This window comes from Ambystoma mexicanum, chromosome 10 (assembly GCF_040938575.1).
Source record: "Ambystoma mexicanum isolate Mex_15411 chromosome 10, UKY_AmexF1_1, whole genome shotgun sequence".
Taxonomy (NCBI): domain Eukaryota; kingdom Metazoa; phylum Chordata; class Amphibia; order Caudata; family Ambystomatidae; genus Ambystoma; species Ambystoma mexicanum.
In genome coordinates, this window is record NC_090932.1 from 128,015,970 (window position 1) to 128,035,608 (window position 19,639).

At 44.0% G+C, this 19,639-nt stretch overlaps 1 protein-coding gene and 1 long non-coding RNA gene across 6 annotated transcripts in view; both read left to right on the forward strand.

Annotated features, from left to right (window-relative positions):
- Nucleotides 1–19,639, forward strand: part of ENTPD4 (ectonucleoside triphosphate diphosphohydrolase 4) — a 491,672-nt gene that overhangs the window by 24,043 nt on the left and 447,990 nt on the right. The window contains exon 2 of one of the 5 annotated variants that reach the window (XM_069617614.1): nt 14,079–14,224. The exons of the other annotated variants lie outside the window; for them this stretch is intronic. Within the exon in view, the coding sequence (XP_069473715.1) occupies nt 14,176–14,224 (49 nt within the window). The 5' untranslated portion in view covers nt 14,079–14,175. The remainder of the gene's footprint in view (nt 1–14,078; nt 14,225–19,639) is intronic. 5 annotated transcript variants of the gene reach the window in all.
- Nucleotides 16,601–19,639, forward strand: part of LOC138491222 (uncharacterized) — a 32,838-nt gene continuing 29,799 nt past the window's right edge. Inside the window, exons 1-2 of the long non-coding RNA XR_011275980.1 lie at nt 16,601–16,692; nt 17,336–17,395. This is a non-coding gene — a long non-coding RNA (uncharacterized lncRNA). The remainder of the gene's footprint in view (nt 16,693–17,335; nt 17,396–19,639) is intronic.

The window sequence follows — 19,639 nt, forward strand, 5'->3', positions numbered from 1 at the left end:
AGAAGAGGCGTAGGGTCACTACCACTGTGCAGAGAAGCAATGCAGCTCTGATTCTGGGCAATTCAAGGAGTCTCTCTATCGGCAGCTCACCTAGACGGAGAGGAGAACATGGTGGCAGACGCTCTGAGTAGGTAGAGCACAGTGTCCCATGAATGGGAACTAGCTCAGGAAGTCCTTCTAGAGATCCTCTCCCTTTGGGGAACCCCTCAAGTGGATCTGTTCGCAACCAGGGAATTTCCACCAAGAGGAGCTCTAGGGGACATGTTCGTAGTGGACTGGGAGTTTCCACTCCTGTACGCGTTTCCTCCAGTCCCCGTCATTTCTCAAGTGATGAGGAGGTTGACAAAGTTCGGGAAATCCATGATTCTAATTGCTCCAGATTCGGCCAGGAGGACATGGACCCGGACCTTCTGGACATGTCCATCTTCCCTCCAATGCGTCTTCTACAAAGAGAGGACCTTCTCTTGCGAGAGGAGGGTCGGTTTCTCCATCCAGAGGTCAAAATTTTGAGAGGCTGAGGTACAAGGATTGGGACCTCCCGAATGACATAATGGATATATTGCTTTCGGCCAAAAGCCCAGCAACAAAATCTTTACACCGCTGTCACATTTTGCAGCTGGTACAGGGATAATAATATGGACCCTTTTACATGCAGTACATCTATGGTGTTATCATTCTTGTTACACCTGGCCAATCTGGGGTTCCAGGTTGGTACAATTAAGGGGTATCTAGCAGCGCTATTTTCAAGCGCTCCTCCTAAGAGATGTCTTTCTTCAAGATTCCACTGGTTATACAGTTTTTGAAATGATGGACTAATGTTTTTCCTCCGGTCCCTTTTGAAGTCCCGGTTTGGGATCTCAAACTAGTTCTGAAATCCTAATGTGTGCTCCTTTCGAGCCTGTCCTTTAAGATTGATAACCTTAAAGACCATCCTTTTAGTGGCTCTTACATGCGCCCGTAGGGTGAGTGACCTTCAACTCTTGTCCTACAAGCCTCCTTACACAGTCTTCTTTAGGGATATTGTATTTAATGTTAAACCTACTTTTTTCCCCACATTTTCTGAGTTTCATTTAACTCAAATCCTTTTACCTTCATTCTATCCCCGCCTCATCCTGTAAAGGAAGAGTAGAGGCTACTGTGAGAAACCTGAAGGTGTCTCCTTAGCTAGTCCCCGGGGATCTGTCATCCTTTCATCCAGGTGGCCAGGACACAGCCATCGCTGTTGGATCCAGTTCCTGGGGTGGACCAGTGAGGGATGATCACCTGGATGGGGCAGTCTTCGGAGAGTGGGAGTGGGACATCGGCGGGTGTGACGCGGTTTCCCCCTTCTTGCAATACCTTTTCCCCATCCTACCACTTAGAACATTCAAAAACACTGCCCCCCCCCTTTCCTGCACATTGCAAATTTTGTAAAGTTGTGGCTGTCCTTCTGACTGAGCCTCAACCACTCGACCACCATTACAGCACACAAGGCTGAATCCATTCCAAGATGGCCGCCCGTGCCTTCTGAAGCCTCCCCTCCTCTGTGCTTCCTTCACCTGACCTGAGAAGACTGCTGATTGGCTCTCCCACCCTACTTCTCCACCCATCAGAAGCCGGGAGGTGCAAGCCGGCCCTTCCGGGAAAGGCCCTGAGGGCAAGGCCAACAACTGTCCAGAGACTGTCCTTAGCTGACCAGAGCCCAGGGCCAAACCCCCTGCTCGTTTCTTATGAGGTTGTGAGTAATCCATATTTGTCTTACCTACTCCACCTGCGCCCCTTACCTTGTTCACTCAATCTGCTCCCTTTATTACCTTACCGGCATCTGCTATGTGTCCCAGCCACTGCATTGGACGATAAGGTTGCTTAAAACATTCGCAACAGTACGCCACCTTTAGTCGGACCTATGTACTCTACATTCTGGTAGACATCTCTACTATCCACTCTCCTCATAAACAAATCACATTTATGTGTTCGTTACTAATGCATTTGAACTTGTGCCTCTCTGCATTTTAATCGACTGCCTTTTTGGCTCCCTCTGCTAAAATCGAATCTAGGGATCTAGGGATCTAAGTATCTGTACCCTAATACACTGCTACCGCAATTACTGCTGCCTTACTTTCTGTGCACGCCACTGCATCTACGGTGGTCACTGTTATTATTGTTTAACATCGTGTGCAATTGCCTACAACAGCACCTCTACCTCAACCACCCTTTTTGTAGATCTGGCAGGCATCTGCTTTTAGACTTTAACAGGCCAAAATGCCCTTCACCCTCACTACTCTGTTTGCAAGAATACTGCCCACCCTACTCTACCTCACACGGCACACCGGTGGGACAGCACCCAATTACACCACCGCCTCCCTCCACTACCCCAATCTTCACAACACCATGACTATGCCGTCCACTGCTCACCACACCAACCCTTACCTCAACAACCCAGCCTTATGGCTCCAACACTTTGCTTCCAGACCTTCACCAAACATACCATGTTCCATCACCCTGAGAAATGCCAGACTTGGCTCGCGACTCACGCACGCCTCCCATCACTCTGTGCATCTTAACAAACAGCCTCTGACCTCCACCGCATCCACACACTTGAAAAACCCATCATCACCTCACCCCAACCTCCCTAACACTAGCAATATTAAGGGTGCATTAATCAATGTCAGATCACTCACGGCTCACGCTCTAGAAGTGGCTGACCTTATTCTAACCCTCGACCTTGACTTTATGGCTATCACCGAAACTTGGCTTCACGCAGCCTCTGGCCCACTACTCTCCCTTGCCATCCCTCCAGGTTACAACATTATCAGACACAATCGTAACTCTAACCAGTCCAAAGGTGGTGGCATTGCCATCATCCATAAAAATGCTCTAAACTTCCACCTCTCCTCTGTGCATCACTTTTCTTCTATGGAAGCACTGACAGCCAAACTAGCCGTCACTCCTAACCACTCTATCACCTTCCATCTACTTTATCGGCCACCTGGGCCGCTATCCACCTTCGCTGAGGACCTCTCCAACATCATCACTCATAACACCAAAACCAAATCCCAAGCCTCGATATTAGGGGACTTTAACCTGGGCCTCACTGATCCCAATGATACTGCTGCCATGTCTATTGATAATATGCTTATGAATGCAGGATTCATACAGCTTATCAACCAACCTACCCACGTTAAGGACAGAACCCTCGACTGGCTAGCCTCCCACAATTGTCCTATCCATATCGTCTCTAACCAACAGTATGCATGGACTGACCACAACTTAATTACATTTAACATTCAGTCCATACCTGCCAGCCTCTCTCCTACCATTGCACCGGCTACTGCCACCCGCAATAAACGTGACATCACTTGCGACGGACTCCTCCCCCTCCTCCTCCCGGCTCTCAATGACCAGGTTCGCTCATGCTCCGACCCCACGGCTATGGTTGACACCTTTAACCTCGCTATGCAAAAAGCCTTAGATATCATCGCCCCATCCAAATTGAGAAAACCCAAACCTCGAGCCCACCTGAACTCTTGGTTCACACCCCAGCTCAGAACCCTGCGCAAAGAAAAACGAATTGCGGAATCACATTGGAAAAGCAACCAGTCCGCAGCCAACAAATCGTGCCTCCTCCTGGCCACCCTTAACTACAAGGAAGCCATATTCCAGGCTAAAAAAGACACTTACAATAAACGTATCGAACAAGCCAAATCCAACACCAAAGAATTGTTTAGAATCCTAAAAGAACTTGAAACCCCTGTCACTGCACCAGACACTTGCATCAAAGATAGCACTTGGTGTACCAAAATCCAAGAGGCTCTCCTCGGCAAGATTGCCATCCTCCAAATTAAAATCAATAACAAACCATCAAGCCTACAATCCAACCCAACCCTATCCCCACCCTAAACCACCACATCCCAGACTCTCTGACTCCTTTTAGCTTCTCTCCACTCTCCGTTTCCGAAGTGGAAAAGATCATCACCAGCCTTAAACCGACCAATTGCCAAGGCGACCTCTGCCCGGCAGCTATAATCAAGGAAGCAGCTCATGACCTAGCGCCATTCCTTACTACGCTCATCAACTCTTCCTTTCGCTCTGGGATCATACCTGACAATCTAAAGGACGTCTGGGTCATCCCCCTATTGAAAAAACCTACCCTGGACGCTAGTATACCCACAAACTACAGGCCAATCGCCACAGTCCCGTTTTTACTAAAAATCCTTGACCGTGCAGCATATCTACAAATTCAAGATTACCTTGAATCTAACAAACTCTTGGGACTTAGGCAATCTGGGTTCCGGCCACGTCACGGCACTGAAACGGCCCTCATAGATTTAAAAACACAGATTGAAGATCTAAAAGACAAAGGCAAACTTGCTCTCTTACTCCTCTTGGACTTTTCGGTGGCCTTTGATCTTGTCAATCATGAAATCCTCTGCCACCACCTTAAATCAGCTGCACACTTCTCTGATAAAGTTACAACCTGGATTAGCTCCTTTTTAGACAATATATCTATGCGTGTGTTCTCTCCACTAGCAGCCGCCCCACCTGCACCTGTCTCCTGTGGCGTGCCACAAGGATCTTGTGTTTCACCCACGTTGTATAACGTGTTCACCAAACCTCTCTTAGATATCTTGGACTATCTGGGTGTCACACCAACTACGCCGACGACACCCAGATACTAATCCCTATCTCAGGTGACTACACGGCTGACTCCCTCGCTATCAATGTCATCTACCAGGTCATCCAGGCGTGGATGGCTCAACACGGAATCTGTCTTAATGATGAAAAGACTGAGCTCCTTATTCTTGGTTTGCCACAAAAACTTACCAAACTCGATCCTGCGTTCAAGTCCTTCATCATCGATGGGAATATTATCCCAACCGCCAAGGACACAAAAACCCTAGGGATCTACATTGACTCGACCCTATCCCTGACCAGACAAACTAACTCAGTCTCTTCCGCAGCAGCATATACCTGCAAGCTTATTACAGCCTGTCGCCCTTTCCTCTCCGCAACCAATTGTGTCACCCTGGCTAGAACTCTTGTATTATCCAAGATTGATTACTGCAATGCACTGTACCTAGGCACCAATTGCTGCAACCTAAACAAGTTGCAAATTGTCCAAAACAATGCTATTAGAGCTGCCCTCAACATTCCCAGGCGCCAACACATATCCGACACCAGACGCAATATTTGCTGGCTCTCAGTCCCACACCGTATCTCCCTGAAAAGCCTGGCTCTTACCCACAAATGCCTTCATAACCAAGCTCCCTGCTACCTGTCTAACCGATTTGCCCTCCACAACTCCATTAGACCCCGCAGAATGGCTCATTTAAACTGCCTTGAGGTTCCACGTTTCAATCTCCAAAGATAAGGTGGAATTATCTTCCCTATCTTGGCAGCTAAACTCTGGAACACGCTTCCTAATGAGCTAAGAGCAGAACCCTCATTCCCGAGATTCAAACACCTTACGAAAACCTGGCAGGCCGCCCAGGACATTTAGCTCTGGGTTCTCTGCTTAATTTGTACATGTATATATAATCTGCTTGTCCTCTCATTGCTGTTATCATACCTATAAATTCTGTATTATACTTGTAAACTTTGTAATTATGGTTCTGTCTGTTTTTCCTATGTTGTAACTAAGTGATGCGCCTGGTTGCCCCTGGGCATGGTGCGCTATACAAATAAATAAAATACAAATACTTTCACACAACACTAAAGACAACGGACTAACACCAGAGCCGTTTACCTGACATGTCCCAATACAAGGGTCAGGCAAAGTCAGGCAATTGACCAGAATCACACACACCTGACGGCCCTTTCCCTTTCCCACAGGGATAAAAGGTGGAGCAAGAGGGCACAGTACAAGCAAGGCACAACGAGACAGCTATCCAGGCATGATAGTTTAAGAGAAGGAGAAAGGCAGCAAGAATCGAGAGGGTGCAAAGGAGAGAAGCAACCTTGCCCTTTCCAGCCCAAACCTGCAAAACCTTCAAGCAAGAAGACGTAAGCCAGAGAACAGTAGCTATTCTGTCTTGCAGCAGATGTCAACAGTACACAGGGCATGCATACGCCGATAAGCTTGAGCGAGGGAGACTCCTTCGGCCATGGTGCTGGCCTTGACTCGAGAAGAAAAGCCAAGCCGTTCATCACAGCCAGTCGAAGGGAGAACCAATAAGAACTGGGCTGTGTTGAATGAAAATCGCAAAGTGGCATATTAAGAGAAGCTCAAAGACCTGTGAATTTGTTAAAGGGAAGACCAGCAGCAGAGGGGACCGCCACCACATGGGTGCTGTCTCGAGAACCCTGGTTTATCCCATAAATCGAAGACTACAGATGCCAGAAGGCCATAGGAGAGCCAGCAAGACAGGTCAAAGTGGTAATACAGGAGGTCTAGCAAAATCCCTGTACAATTGAAAGCCTTTGATTGAACTGTAGAGAAAGCAAGGGAATTGGAGGGAGGCTGAAATTAAAGAGGGGTCAGCGCCTGGAAGAGGAGGAGCCAGGGGTGAGGAATCCTCATCCTAAGGAATAAAAGGGACTTTTATTTTGTTATTGTGAATACATCAGGCCCTCGAAGGCAAGAGACTTTCAAGAGAAATGAGACTTGGCCATCGATGGCCCTGATAACTGAAAGCGGAACTGTTGTCTCATGCTGGGGAAGTCTGAGAGTGTACTGTGCTCCAAGATCCCAACTTATCCAGTGCTCATAACGTGGGGAAGGGAGACCCAGGCTTCCGCATCCTGACATATTATTTGTGAACACTTCTTTCTTTTCTTGAAAACTATTGCACACTCGTTTTGTATTAGTTGTAAGGTTTGGCAATAGGTTTTTCTTAGTATAGGCCCTTTTATTTGACACAACTCCACTAGGACTGCCTTATTTTTCATTTGATGGTCAACGCTTGCTATCATCTTAGATTTAGGCTTAGATTAGATGTTTTTCCAACCTGCATACAGTTGAACTGTGACTACTTGTGTCTGCCTTTACTGTTGCCACCATGAGTTCCTTAACACTACACGGGCTTTACCCTAAACTTGCACTTAGTTTCTACATTTCCAGAATGTCTAAATTAAGACAAGACAATCAACTTTTGGTTGGTTACACAGGCCATAGGTTCGATATGGCCGTCTCAAAGCAAACTTTATCTAGGTAGATCATCCTAGGAATATCAGAATGCTACAGATTCGCTGGAAAAGATCCTCCTGAGGGTCAGAGAGCACATTTGACCAGGGGCATTGCTGCTTCCTCTGCCTTACAGAGGGGAGTACCAATCCAAGATATTTGTGTGTCTGCAACATGGCCCTCAGGCCACGCTTTCACAAAGAATTATAGTCTGGACCCTTCCTCAGGCCGGGAAGGTGTTTTTGGGAAGGCAGTGTTATATTCTGTACATACAGACCAATAAGTAGCCCCAAAATTCTAATCGGAAACTGTACATTCTGACTCCTCCTCCAAAGATGCAAATACTGCTTTGGGAGTCTATCATAAGATGAGGAATACGTCGGAGGACACAATCCATTCTTTCGACTGGATGTTTCTCCCACGCGTTCCTCATCGACCCTCCCAGCCTACCCCCGCAGTAGAATTTCCATGCCATTGCAGCTTTACGCTGTTTCTGGGTGAGTAGCTGTCGGGTGTAGGATAAACTAATACACTTGAAAACAGAACTGAAGCCAATGGTTGCTGTGCGCGCTATATACCATTGATGACGTTGACACCGAGACAGAGGTCCTCGAGGGACATCGAGTTAACAGGCATTGACGCGCAGCACCCCCTGCTGCTAAACAAATTCTGGAGCAGCTAAAGCTGGATATGGAGAGATGAGGAATGCGTAGGAGGAACATGCAGCTGAAAGAACGTTACCATGGGTAAGCACCTTGATCTTCTATAGCAGACTTTGACAATTTCTTCTGAACTAACTTAGCTTCCTCCTGCTTTCTAGTCTCAACTTTCTTCTTATTTTTCTCTTGCAACAATCGACAATGGTGTACAATAGTCAACTGTATTTCTGACCATGGCTTTGCTTCCATCCCTACCTGTTTCTTCATCTGCCGTTGCACTGGCTCGGGCAGTCCCTGACATAAAATATGATCAAATAATTCCACTGTTTTATCCCATGGATCTCATCTTGAGACGCCAACGTTCCTGAATCTCCTGAATAAAGGCAACAGGATCTTAGTCCTCTCCCATTTTCCCAGTCATAATCGCACCCATGTCTGATGTGTCTGGATACTGTACTCTTAAGCGCCCTCCATATGTCTGCGGTGCAATTATAAAATGGCGCTCCGTCGTGTGACGTGTTTTATGTAATTACACTTGGATATCCTGCCAGTCTCCAAATGTCCCCTAGAATATCTTCCAGTAGGCCTTTTTGCATCACCTAATGCTACCATCATTCCCGCTGTCATTCTTTCTAATTCATAAATCCATTTTCCTGCACCCGCAGTGAAACTAGGAAATTTACATTTCAAATGTTCTTGTCTATTTGTGCCCACGGACTATATTTTGGTTGTCCTCCCCTTTTCTCTAATAACAGGAATTGTGTAAATCCTGGCCAAAATCGTATCCCCCTACACTTCATGTCTTCAATGTGGGGCTAGTCTCGCCCGTCTATCATTGATGACATATCCCCTGCACTACGCAACCGTGCTGGTGGTTGTTCAGTATATGGTGACCACTTTACCCCTCTCGCTATACTCTGATCTATTGAAAAACAGCATGCACCTTCTCTTCGTGCATTCTCGTTGACATCATTATTCCTCAACAGGTATGGCTATTATCCCTTTCTTCATCGTCAAGATCTAGTCTACTTAAGGACAGCGTTCTATGCTCATCCATCAATGCATTGTCCAATCTATCTCCTGTTTGCTTCTGTGGAGATCCTACGACGCTCCCCATAACCTCATAACCACCCTTCTCTCTCATTATATAGATCACCAATCTTTTTCCCTATGCCTTCTGATCATCGGCCCACGTCTGTATTCTCGGTATCCCCTGCAGCTCTCTGCGGGGCTGTTGTGATCCTCTTTCTTCTTCACATCGTTCTCGTGCTTCAATGGGTATCATACTTCTGTTAATAATATGATCTATTTCATCATCTTTGTCCCCTACTCTTTCTCATTTCTTCTTCCCTTCTCATCTCTCTATTTTCTTCTTCCTCTCGCCTTCTTTGCAACCTATGTTCTTTCAATCTTTGGACTTCTGTTTCTTCTCCTCTTTCTCTTTTTCTGTTCTTCATACCTTCTGTTTTTCCTTTCGCTTCCTATATTTTTATTTCTCTTCCTTGTATGCCCTTTCTCGTTCCTTTTCCTTATTTTCTCTTTCCTCTCTCTTTAATATCGTCAATGGCTTTGCATTTAATTTAAGAAGTATCTGTCCTCCCATCCACTTGTTTTGTACTATTATCATTCCACTTGCTTTGTCTTTCTCTCCTTTTCTCTTCCTCTTCTATTTCTATCTGTCCTTTCTCTCATCACACTCTTTATGTTCGTTGTGTGTGGACATATATCTAGGTCCTTTATTTTTACTTTCTTCCCTGCTGTCATCACTATTATAAGCGGTAGGTGCGTCTTTTGGATTAACATACCCCAGCTCTGCCATTAATTGCTTTAGAGGATAGAGTCCCTGTTTGTCTTCCCTCGTGCTATCATTTATAGGAGGAGAAAGAGGTGGTGAGGGCATTACGTCATCCTCTTTATGCTTATTGAGCATCCACTCCTTCCCAGTTGGATCTTCTCTCTCACTCTGATAAATCTGTCATAACCCTAAAACAGCTAACCTTTTCTGTAGCGTCTTCCCTGTATATGTGGCATGCAAGTATGTTGTCATGTCTCACAATACTGCTTTTGATAATGAACCTTCTTGATGCCATGGCATGATTGTTTTATTAGTCTTTCCTTTTACCTACTCAGCGTGGTACTTTCTAATCTTAGGTGTAAACTTGGTAATGTCCTGCATAAATGTAAAAGGGGAGTGTCCCCCATAATGATAAAGTTGTTTTTAACTGTCAATACTTACCGGGTTTTCTCATTTATTATTTATTTAATCAAACTTCAACAATCACTTTAGGCCAGCACCATCAATTGGGCACTTTGAAACACAATTCCTTGATGTATAAGCGCCTTACAAATGCACAATAAAATAAAATAAATAGATCACCACCTAGTTCAAAAACCAATTACTCAAAACCATTTCCAAGCCTATACAACAATATTCATTTTATCTCTTCATTTATTGTGTTTATCAGTTCGTACTTATCCTATTATTATTTTTGGTAAATTTTTAAATCTTATTTTATTCTATTTTTCCTCAAATACTACCCTCTTAGGTTTTATTGGCACCAATCGCTTGATTTTCTAGGGTCTAATAATTTTATTAAATTGTATGACTATTGTTCTTATAGTTTTTAAGCTTTCAACTTTCTTTTTATCACCACTAATGAAAAACACGTCAATATATATTTTACACTGATATTTTTCAAAACCCCAAAACACGTGTGCACACTTTTTCTATAATCGTCTTGTCCTATTCTATTGATAGACGTATCTCATCTTTATTTTACTCCATTTTGGAGTGTATCGTGCACCCTTCTTTGGCTGTAGCCACAGGATTCCCTTAAATAATACTCCGTTCCGGAGTTTGATGCGGTCCCTTCTTCCTTCTTGAGGAATGTTATTGAGGTATCTCCTTTTCCCTAATAAATCCAGATACTATATACATATATATATATATACATACACACACACACACACGCCCAGTCCCTCCCCTTTTATTTGCCACTTTTGATGTTTCTACTAACATCCGTTATTCAGTTCCAGCCCTTCGGTATTGACTCTTCCCCAATCGACCGCTTCACCTTTCACCACGGGCCGCCAGCGGGGACTGGACAGTTTTTATTTTCTCCAAGAGGCACCTGCCCACCGTCTCTGGTCACACGTGTTGTACTACCGCTCTTCGCAGGAAACTCTGCAGTCGTCCGACAAATGGTGGAAGACGTCAAGCATCCGACGGTCTGAATATGAACCATCCGCACCGCTACCAAAATGTACAGTAGCACCTTTGAGCGTTCTTATGCACTGAATGGGATTACCATAATAAATTATCTCGGGCCCAAATAACCGGACAGACTCGAATATGGCAAAATACTACTTTATTATCAACTCAATAAAATATGGAAACATGGCAAACAACAAGTGGTAGACCACGCACTGTCAGCGACATTTCAGGCACACCAAGGCTTTATACCTCAATGTTCGTCAGTTATGACATCATGCTACGTGGCAAATAATACAACCTATCTACTTATAGTCTCCATACGTGTTAGTAGCATCATTGGCTGTCCCTCATCTGGTAGGCATGCCTTGAACTTCCTCCTAACTACGTATGATACAGATTAGAGCAGCATAACAGCAACGGATTGGCCCCTGCAACATTGTGGGCTCACCATTGCATAGGTCTTAATGATTGGTTGGCATTCTCTCCCAACCTTGGACACTCAGCTCGTTAGCAGCACATACGCAGAATGAAACCCAGGTGCAGAGAACGTCAGACTACTGGCCACTTGCACAGTTTACCATCTCTTATCGGCCAAGCCTTCAGCCAAGGCTTCTCGTTTGCACTTGACCTTGCTGGATGTTGTCTTCTCTGGAACTTTAAGGGTAGTTAAGGTACATTGTTATCTTTGTCCGGGGCTTATGAATAGCCCTTGTTTTCTGGTTTTGCACCATGTGTGAGGAAGCCATAGTTTTGTCCTCTATTTAGTGCTATTTGATTCAATCAGATCAGGTGTCATAACCCTCTTTGGCCTCTGGATACTTGGTTGCTTCGTCTCACAAATGCTTTCTGCATCCTTTAATTGTCAATACTTGGCATTCACAAATGTTTGTTCATTTACTAAGAGAAATATGTCCTGCGTACATTGCTAATCCCCGTTGACTCCCTTTGTACTCGCAGTTTGCTTCTTATTATGTCATCCTTGATCTCTGTCCAGCAACTATTCTTCATTCATGCACAAATTTGTATATCCAGCATCTGTCAGCTCTGCAGCCCTGGTCTCTCCCCTCCAAGCTTTTCGCTTACTATTATTCAAAGCTGACAACAGTTCCAAAAAGCCTCAGGGTTCCCTTCCCCAAGAAGACAACTGTTGCAAAAGGGCCTGGGGGGTCCGTTCCCCAAGAAGTCTGCTTGTCCAGCTTGCCAACTCACAATCAGTTCCAGTCTCTTTAATACTCGAAACCAGTTCTAGGTCAACTTTAAACTCATTCAGACTCTTCAATAGCTTACTTAAATTTCTATCTTCTGTATTCACTTCAGCAATCGATTTCATAAGTGAAGTTTAATTCTTTCTATTTCTACTCAGCTTTTTCAAACGGGGTATCCTCGGTCTAGGCACAGTTGTAGGACCACACGGTCCACCCATCACTGCTCACGCAACCGATAACCCCAGGCTTTCATGCCCACAGGTTTCACTGCCACTACACCTAGGGTTTTATTGAGCAATACAAGCAAGTTGAACTATAAGTGAAAGAACGTGAATGAAGCATTATTGTATACCGAACTAAAGGAAAGCTTTGATGAGCCTACACATGGAATGCAAGTATGTGCAAACTCATGTAGTGAATGATGAAAGACAAGTAGAGAATCTTAATGAATAAAGTGGAAAATAAGTAATGAATATTGCTAAAAATTGTCTCAGTACCAAAGTGGTGTAACTGAATATTAGTGTGCGCAACTCCCAGTCGCCTCTTCCTCGTCCCAGTATTAGAGTGGTGTGACTGAGGGGAAATAAGCGAAAAGGACTGGCAACAACCTATGAAGGTAGGGGGAAGGTAATGTTTATTATCACAAGGGAAAGGGGATCCCATGCCATGCATGCCCAAAGACCTCTTCCTTTTTAACCTCTTCCTAGTGTCACTACATTGATGGCATTTTCCCAGGTCATCCTGGAAGGGAGAAAAGGGAAGGATGACAATATCCCATAAAGGCTGCTTGCACTGAAGGTTCATCATGGAATGGAAATGGGGAATAATGAGTCTCACTCAAGGACATCCCCCTTCCATTCCACAATTCTCCTCTACCCAGTTGATCCTCCCTCACATCTCCACCCCCAGGGTACAAATACAAAAGCAATGGCCCTTCCCTTGCCACCTGAGCAAAGGATATCGATTTGTATCCTAAAACATCATGACATTTAGTAGGCGCTGTGTGTTGTGTCGTGAAATCTCATCGAGCATCGCCATGGAGCATCAGCTAAAAATGTGCATTCATTAAAAATACTAGTTTCCATATTAATACAACAATACACTGGAACATGCCAATGAAATTCTAAATTGTTGGGCATGGAAAATGTAACAAGGTTATGCATGGAAATCAGATTGTATGCTCTTTGACCTTTGAAATTATCCAATTGATGACGCTCCTGTGAGTTTGCTCTACTTGGGCATGCTGTTTTGCTTTCTGCCTTCCAGCAAATGTTTGTCCATACTTTTAGCACTTTTAATTGAGAATTTCAAAGGTCCTATGTGTTCATAGGGCAACTCTTGGTAGATAGCACCACAGCTCTTTATGCAACATATTAGCCTGATATTGAAATGTAAGCAATTACGTACATCATGCTCTTCATTCAGTTTTCCTTTCAAAGGTATATATTGTTCTGTGCCATTTCACAATGAGTACCTCCACAACACTATGCAGATTTACAAATGGTGTTTCAAGCTGTACATATGCAGAAAGTCAAAATAATTATAAATTGATGGACCAAGCACCTTCCTAATTTGGAGTCAATATACCACTCTACAGAATAGTCATTGGTAATTGTATTAAGCAGGATGTCCCACCTTGTTTGGGTATTCGTGTTTTAGATTATGGGCCAACAGCCCCCGGCCTGAACTAAAATCTGTTTGTCAAAGGGATACAAGCTTCAGTGGCATTCAAATATCTCGCCTCACAGACATGACACCTTTTGCTTAAATGCAGATGATGCAAATACATACACATTTGTCAACAGTACTTCACGTTTTTCCAAAAGATGTTGCGCTAATACGACAATGTGGCATTCAACAGAATTAAATGGATAGCTGTGCCAATGATGTCTTTGCAGATGTGCAGGGAAAGCTATTCTGCTTTTTCATGCCACATTTTACAGTAGAGGTGTACAAGACTGCAAAATATACAAAGAAAGGCCACTGCAGACTGACATGAAGGTTACTTGCAACAGCCATACCGACTACCTTTGCACATGCACAAGTGAGTATAATAAAGTTCAATGGCGTGAAGCCATAAGTATTACTTCAAAGTATATTTTGTATATTTCAATTTCCACTGTACCACAGGAACCTTTTTATTGATTGACCAATTGCACGATACTTGGCAAGCAATTTCTTTTCATGTTCACCCCAACATATCATAACAAATGCGTATTTTACGGTTACGTTTTTATATTATGCTTTACGAGACATACATTTAGTCTGGACTAATTCTTATAGGGCATGTCACTCTGTGTACTTACCATGACTAGTTGAAAGCATTGCTACATCAGATTTGCTAATGTCTTGTTGTGTCCTTTTCTCTTGGCCCATGTCTTTTCTTGTCACAGCTGGAACAGGGACATCAAGGGCTCTTACAGTGTACTCCAACACTTCTCTTTAAGTGCAGGCATTCCACCGTGGGCTGATGTGTGCATTGGATAGGTCAGAGAAAAGGGTTTAATTGACAGCAGTCATGTCAGGAGTATTTATCCAGGTGGTGCCTAGGCTGGTTGCCAAGTACGTGCCAATCAAATTTGCTTGTGTATTATCAGTGACTCTGGCTCTTGCCCTTTATAAGCTATTTTTCCACAGTGGGAAACTGGGATGTCCAGTGCATTGACTTGAGAAGGCCAGCATGTGGTCTTGTGAAGTGGTGGAGGGGGAGGCTGCCACAGAGAAACCCAGATCTAGTTCTCACTGGAAGGGGGATGGTGGCCTCAGAGCAGACCCCAATTCCTGCCAGCCGGCCTGGTGCCAACAAGTTTCTTTGTGACCACCTTTTGATTCATGCCTTTCCACTTCAACAAGTTTATTGCCTGCAGTTTTTTGCCTGCCTCTTTGTATTTCCCAAAGAATCAATCAAACTGAGCATAAACAAAGTGGCAATGAAGATAAGCACCCACCAAAGCCCCTTGTGAACCGCAAGCAATCCAAAGAAGCTGCGACCCAAACTGGGGAGAGCAACCGCCATCTAGCAGTGCAGACAGAATTGCCACACCAGAGGAAGCCATGCCCCCTTGGCCTCGCAGAGCTCTGTGCTCCAGAGATGCTGCTACAGACCCAAGACCACCAGAAACTACTTTAAAAGTACTATGCTTACCAAAGGGAGGCCTAACCTGAAATTGAACACAATTCTTTCTGGTCTGATATGGCACTATCGTGGAAAGCCTGCGTGAAGAAAGTGGGCAGGCTCCTTTTTGAGAACCTTTCCCTACACGCACACCACTGAGGGGGAAGACCAGCCTAGATTGGCCTGTGAAAAGGTATCCAATCCTGGGAGGGACCAGGGTTTATACACGAGGGGCAGGATGCATCAAGTGTGTTTTTCTTTTGGACAAGATCAGAGGTGGAGGGCATTGCAGCTTGTGGATGAGATTCGAGGAGCATGTGAGGTATTGGATTAGGAGTGGAAGTAGGTCTGCAGTGCCAGTGTACGCGTTTGTGTAATGAGCGAGTAGAGAGATTAGTGCAAGGGGTGAATGTGAGTTGAATGCTACAGGGTGAAAAGAGGGTGTTTGAGAAGTTGGGGGGAGGAAGAGATTAGTTTTGTGGAGGCCAATAGTTTGGAGGAGAGGGTAGTAGGAATGAAGAGGAGGAGTACTGAAGTGAGTGGGAGGAGAAGTAACATCAAAGAGTGGAGACGAGACTTGGGAAGAGTGAAATATTGGAGGGACAGAAGGTTGGTGGGAGGAGTAAGAGGAGATGTAAGGCAGTAAGAATAGGAGGGAAGAGGTAAGTGTGGCCTTGCTTGAACCATACTTAATCCAACAGCATAAGTGCAAGGCACTGTCCCAATTTCCCATTAGAACACTAACACGTCCCTGAGAGAGCTTAAAATAGCCAGCAATTAGGGAACCATCCATAGTATAGGACGACTGTTTAGTCAGTAAGGGGGTGAGCACCTATCTGGGGTTAAATACTCCTGAGTTTGGGAGGATGGTCATATTAAGACGAGAGAGAGGGACAGTCCTAAGCCCCACAATAAAATAACAGTTGGCATTGTCTCAAACTCTCAGGAGTAATTTCTGCGGCATCCGTGACACTGCATGGTTCCCAGGTATGTCACTCGCCATTGCTTTGTCGATTTAGGTAGAACAGTCTCTAGTTTTACTATTTATATAATCTATGCAACAATTATAACTCATTGTATTGTCCTTTTTCGTGGGCAATGCAGTGTCTTGTTCAATTAGCACTTTTTTTGTTATTTGCATGAAAAAAAGGCTTTTTGTGTTTTGTTGCCCATCGGGAAATTTCACTGTACACATGTATGCCAGTCATAGTTGTGTTCCCCATTAATTTTACTTTTATACACGCTTTTCAATTGAGAGGTGTACATGTATCTTCAGGTTTTGTGAGCCGAGTAGAAAGTATTTTATCATCTTGTCCTCTATATTTTCTTTGATGCATGAGAAGAGCTGGGCATCGGGTGCTTTCACAGCACTCTCTGAAACAACTCACACTACCCAGGTATGTTCCCTGTATTGCTTTGTGTCTTTGGGGTGCCTGTTTAAAATTGAGTGCATGAATAGCAACGATATCAGTCTGTATAGTTTGTAGCCATAGTGCATTGTATTGCCCCAACCCATTTCAAGCATTATAAACGTACCTTTGACAGTTGTCTCATTTCGTTTTGTGTTCTGTAGGAAAAGACATGTTCTCAGTATTATCATTATCCTACAAAATCTAGCATTTAATATTTGTATCTAAGTCATGGTTACTTTATTCAGTACTGCTAATATTTTATTTGTTTGGATACACTTTAGAGCAGTGGAGTGAATCATTTTTGTCATGGTAGAGTGTAGTCCTATTGCTAAGTATTGCCAAATCACATTTGCTTGACTGATAATTGTGCCATCTGCTCCTGTCCATCTTCATTACCTTGCCACAGGATGATACCTGGACAGTCACTCCAGTATCTGGATCCAACAAAGTGTAGTATGCCGCCTGGTTTGCCTTGTACTTTACAGGGGTTAGGTGTCTGCGTGCAGTCACAACTGAGAGCATGCATGCCACTAATATACGTCTGTTTAGTATCCTGATCTAGTGTAAAGTATAGCCCATCCATATTCTTTATCAAAAATGTTGCCTCTTTTTCCTCCTTGTCCCACAGGAGGAGACCCTGAGGGACACTCTTTTCTCTGGTCCACCCGACCCATTCCACTGAGTGCAAGTACGGCAAGCTGTTGTGCTTTACGGGGGTTGGTTGTCTGCAGTTACAAGTGAACGCATGTATATTACTAATGTACGTCTGTGCAGTCTATAGGCCAGGGGTCTGCAGCTTGTGGCTCTCCAGATATTTTGTACTATTACTCCTGTGATCCCTCACCATTTACTGCGCTCTCTAGAGCTGGTGGGAATTGTGGTCCAAAACATCTGGTGAGCCAAAGGTTGCAGGCCTCTGCTCTATGCCTAGCGGAATGTATAGCCCCATGCTATTAGCTTGTATCAAAATTATTGCTGTGATACATTTAATTTCTTTTCCCGTAGGATGATAATGTAATGGACACTCTTTTCACCGTACCATATGACACACCCCATGAATCACAGGTCCATTCAAGGTTGCCTTGTGCGTTTACAAGAATGTTCTCTTTTGTAAACTTGGAACTGTGCATGTATAGTGATTTAGTAATTTTATCATGGGGATGTCCAAGTGAAGTAGATTGAATTAGAGTAAAGCTTCATTTTGGAGATGTGGAAGGTGATGAAAGTCCATTGGTACTCCTTAATGTGTTTTTCTCAGCTGCCATTATAAACAGAAAAGGTAACGAAATTCGGGGCCAATTAAGAACTAACACAATGTACACCTTCAAAGCCAGATTTGCAAGTTTCAGAGAGGGTTTTCCATTGTCACAGACTGCATCACAGCCGCAAGATTTATCTCATTTTGATTCTACGACAGAATTTCAAGACATTAGACAATAAAGACATAGACCCAGACTACAACATGTCTAGTGTAGAGGAAATTACTATAACATTTCAGGCTGAAGAAAGTGAATTACCAAACAAATGGAGTCTGTGGGATTCTAAATATATTGTGTTTGACAGTTGCTTGCTTTGATATAACTCATTACCTCACGGCGCCAGTTGTGGCAAACCATTGATCGATTTAAAGAGAAATGCAATTAGCACATACTTGATAATTTAAGGTATCTCTGAGGATGAACACGTTATTTAGTGCATTGTCATTCTCAAAAATGTCTTGTTCTTGGGTCTATAATTCATGTGAAGGGTCTCCTGCTACAAAGACCTAAGAAAATACCTCTTCCCTGCAGCGCAGGTTGCATGGCACTAAGAACAAGTAGCACTGGACTATGCTCTCAATAGAAAAGGTCTTTGGTTTGAAGATGATGAACAGTGCAAAGTCCTACGTTTGGTGCCAAGTATTGCCTATATCACATCCAGGGCTTGAGAACTAAATAAATGATAAACTCTGTGTCTGTCCAGGCCCCAGAATGTACTTTCTCTGTTGCGATAGAGAAGCATTGTTCTGTTACATCAATTGAACTTCTTCAGTGCTCACCGACTGGCATGGGAGCATTGCCAAAGTAATGCGAAAGAGGTTGCCACAGACCAGGCATCAATTTGGCATGAGTCAAGGTCTGTGCCCAAGAAAGTAAATGCTGCAGGGTAAAAAGGTTGTGAACTACTAAAATAATCCCATTCCATAAGCCACCATCTATGGTGGACTTCTCACAAATCAGAAGGCATACTGGTGGGAAAGTGGCAATCACTTCTGCAACATACTGCCAACACACATTCATGGGAGGCCAATACTCATTATCATGCCTTCACACATCCCCCCACTGAATGCGGCAGAGTGGAGGAGGAAGAAATGGCTGGCGCGCCTGGGTCACCTCCTCATATAGCCCTTATAAAGATTGTGTGCTACAAAGAACTGACTAGAGATTTAAAGGGCATCACAGTATTTTGCCACATAGGGTATTTGGAGGTGCTCCAGAACGTGTCACAAATACTGCCTAAAAAGCATTGATGGCATGGAAGCGAGGACACAGCTGTGCTGGCCCACAGTGAACACGTGGGTAACGGGCAAGAATCGGCAGTGGTACAATGGGAAAGGAAGTGGATACATTGTAGTAAGGATTATCCTCTACAAAAAGAAAGACTGGGTGGGTTGCAAAGCCGGTTTTCGAAAAAATACATTTTCAATTCATGCACAATATTGTTTTTACACTCTTGCCAATTAAAACCCATGGTCTAAAAATTGGATTTCAGCCACGTGCAGGAAAAGTGCCCAAAAACATTCACCAATCAAACATCCTGAAAAGTCTAACATTGTTGCCAAACTAAGTAGTTAATTTAAATGGACATTGTTTGGTTCTGCTTAATACCTCTGGTGGCCTTTGTCTGTAATCTTTATAATATAAAATGTGCATTACCCGAAATCAACTTGTGT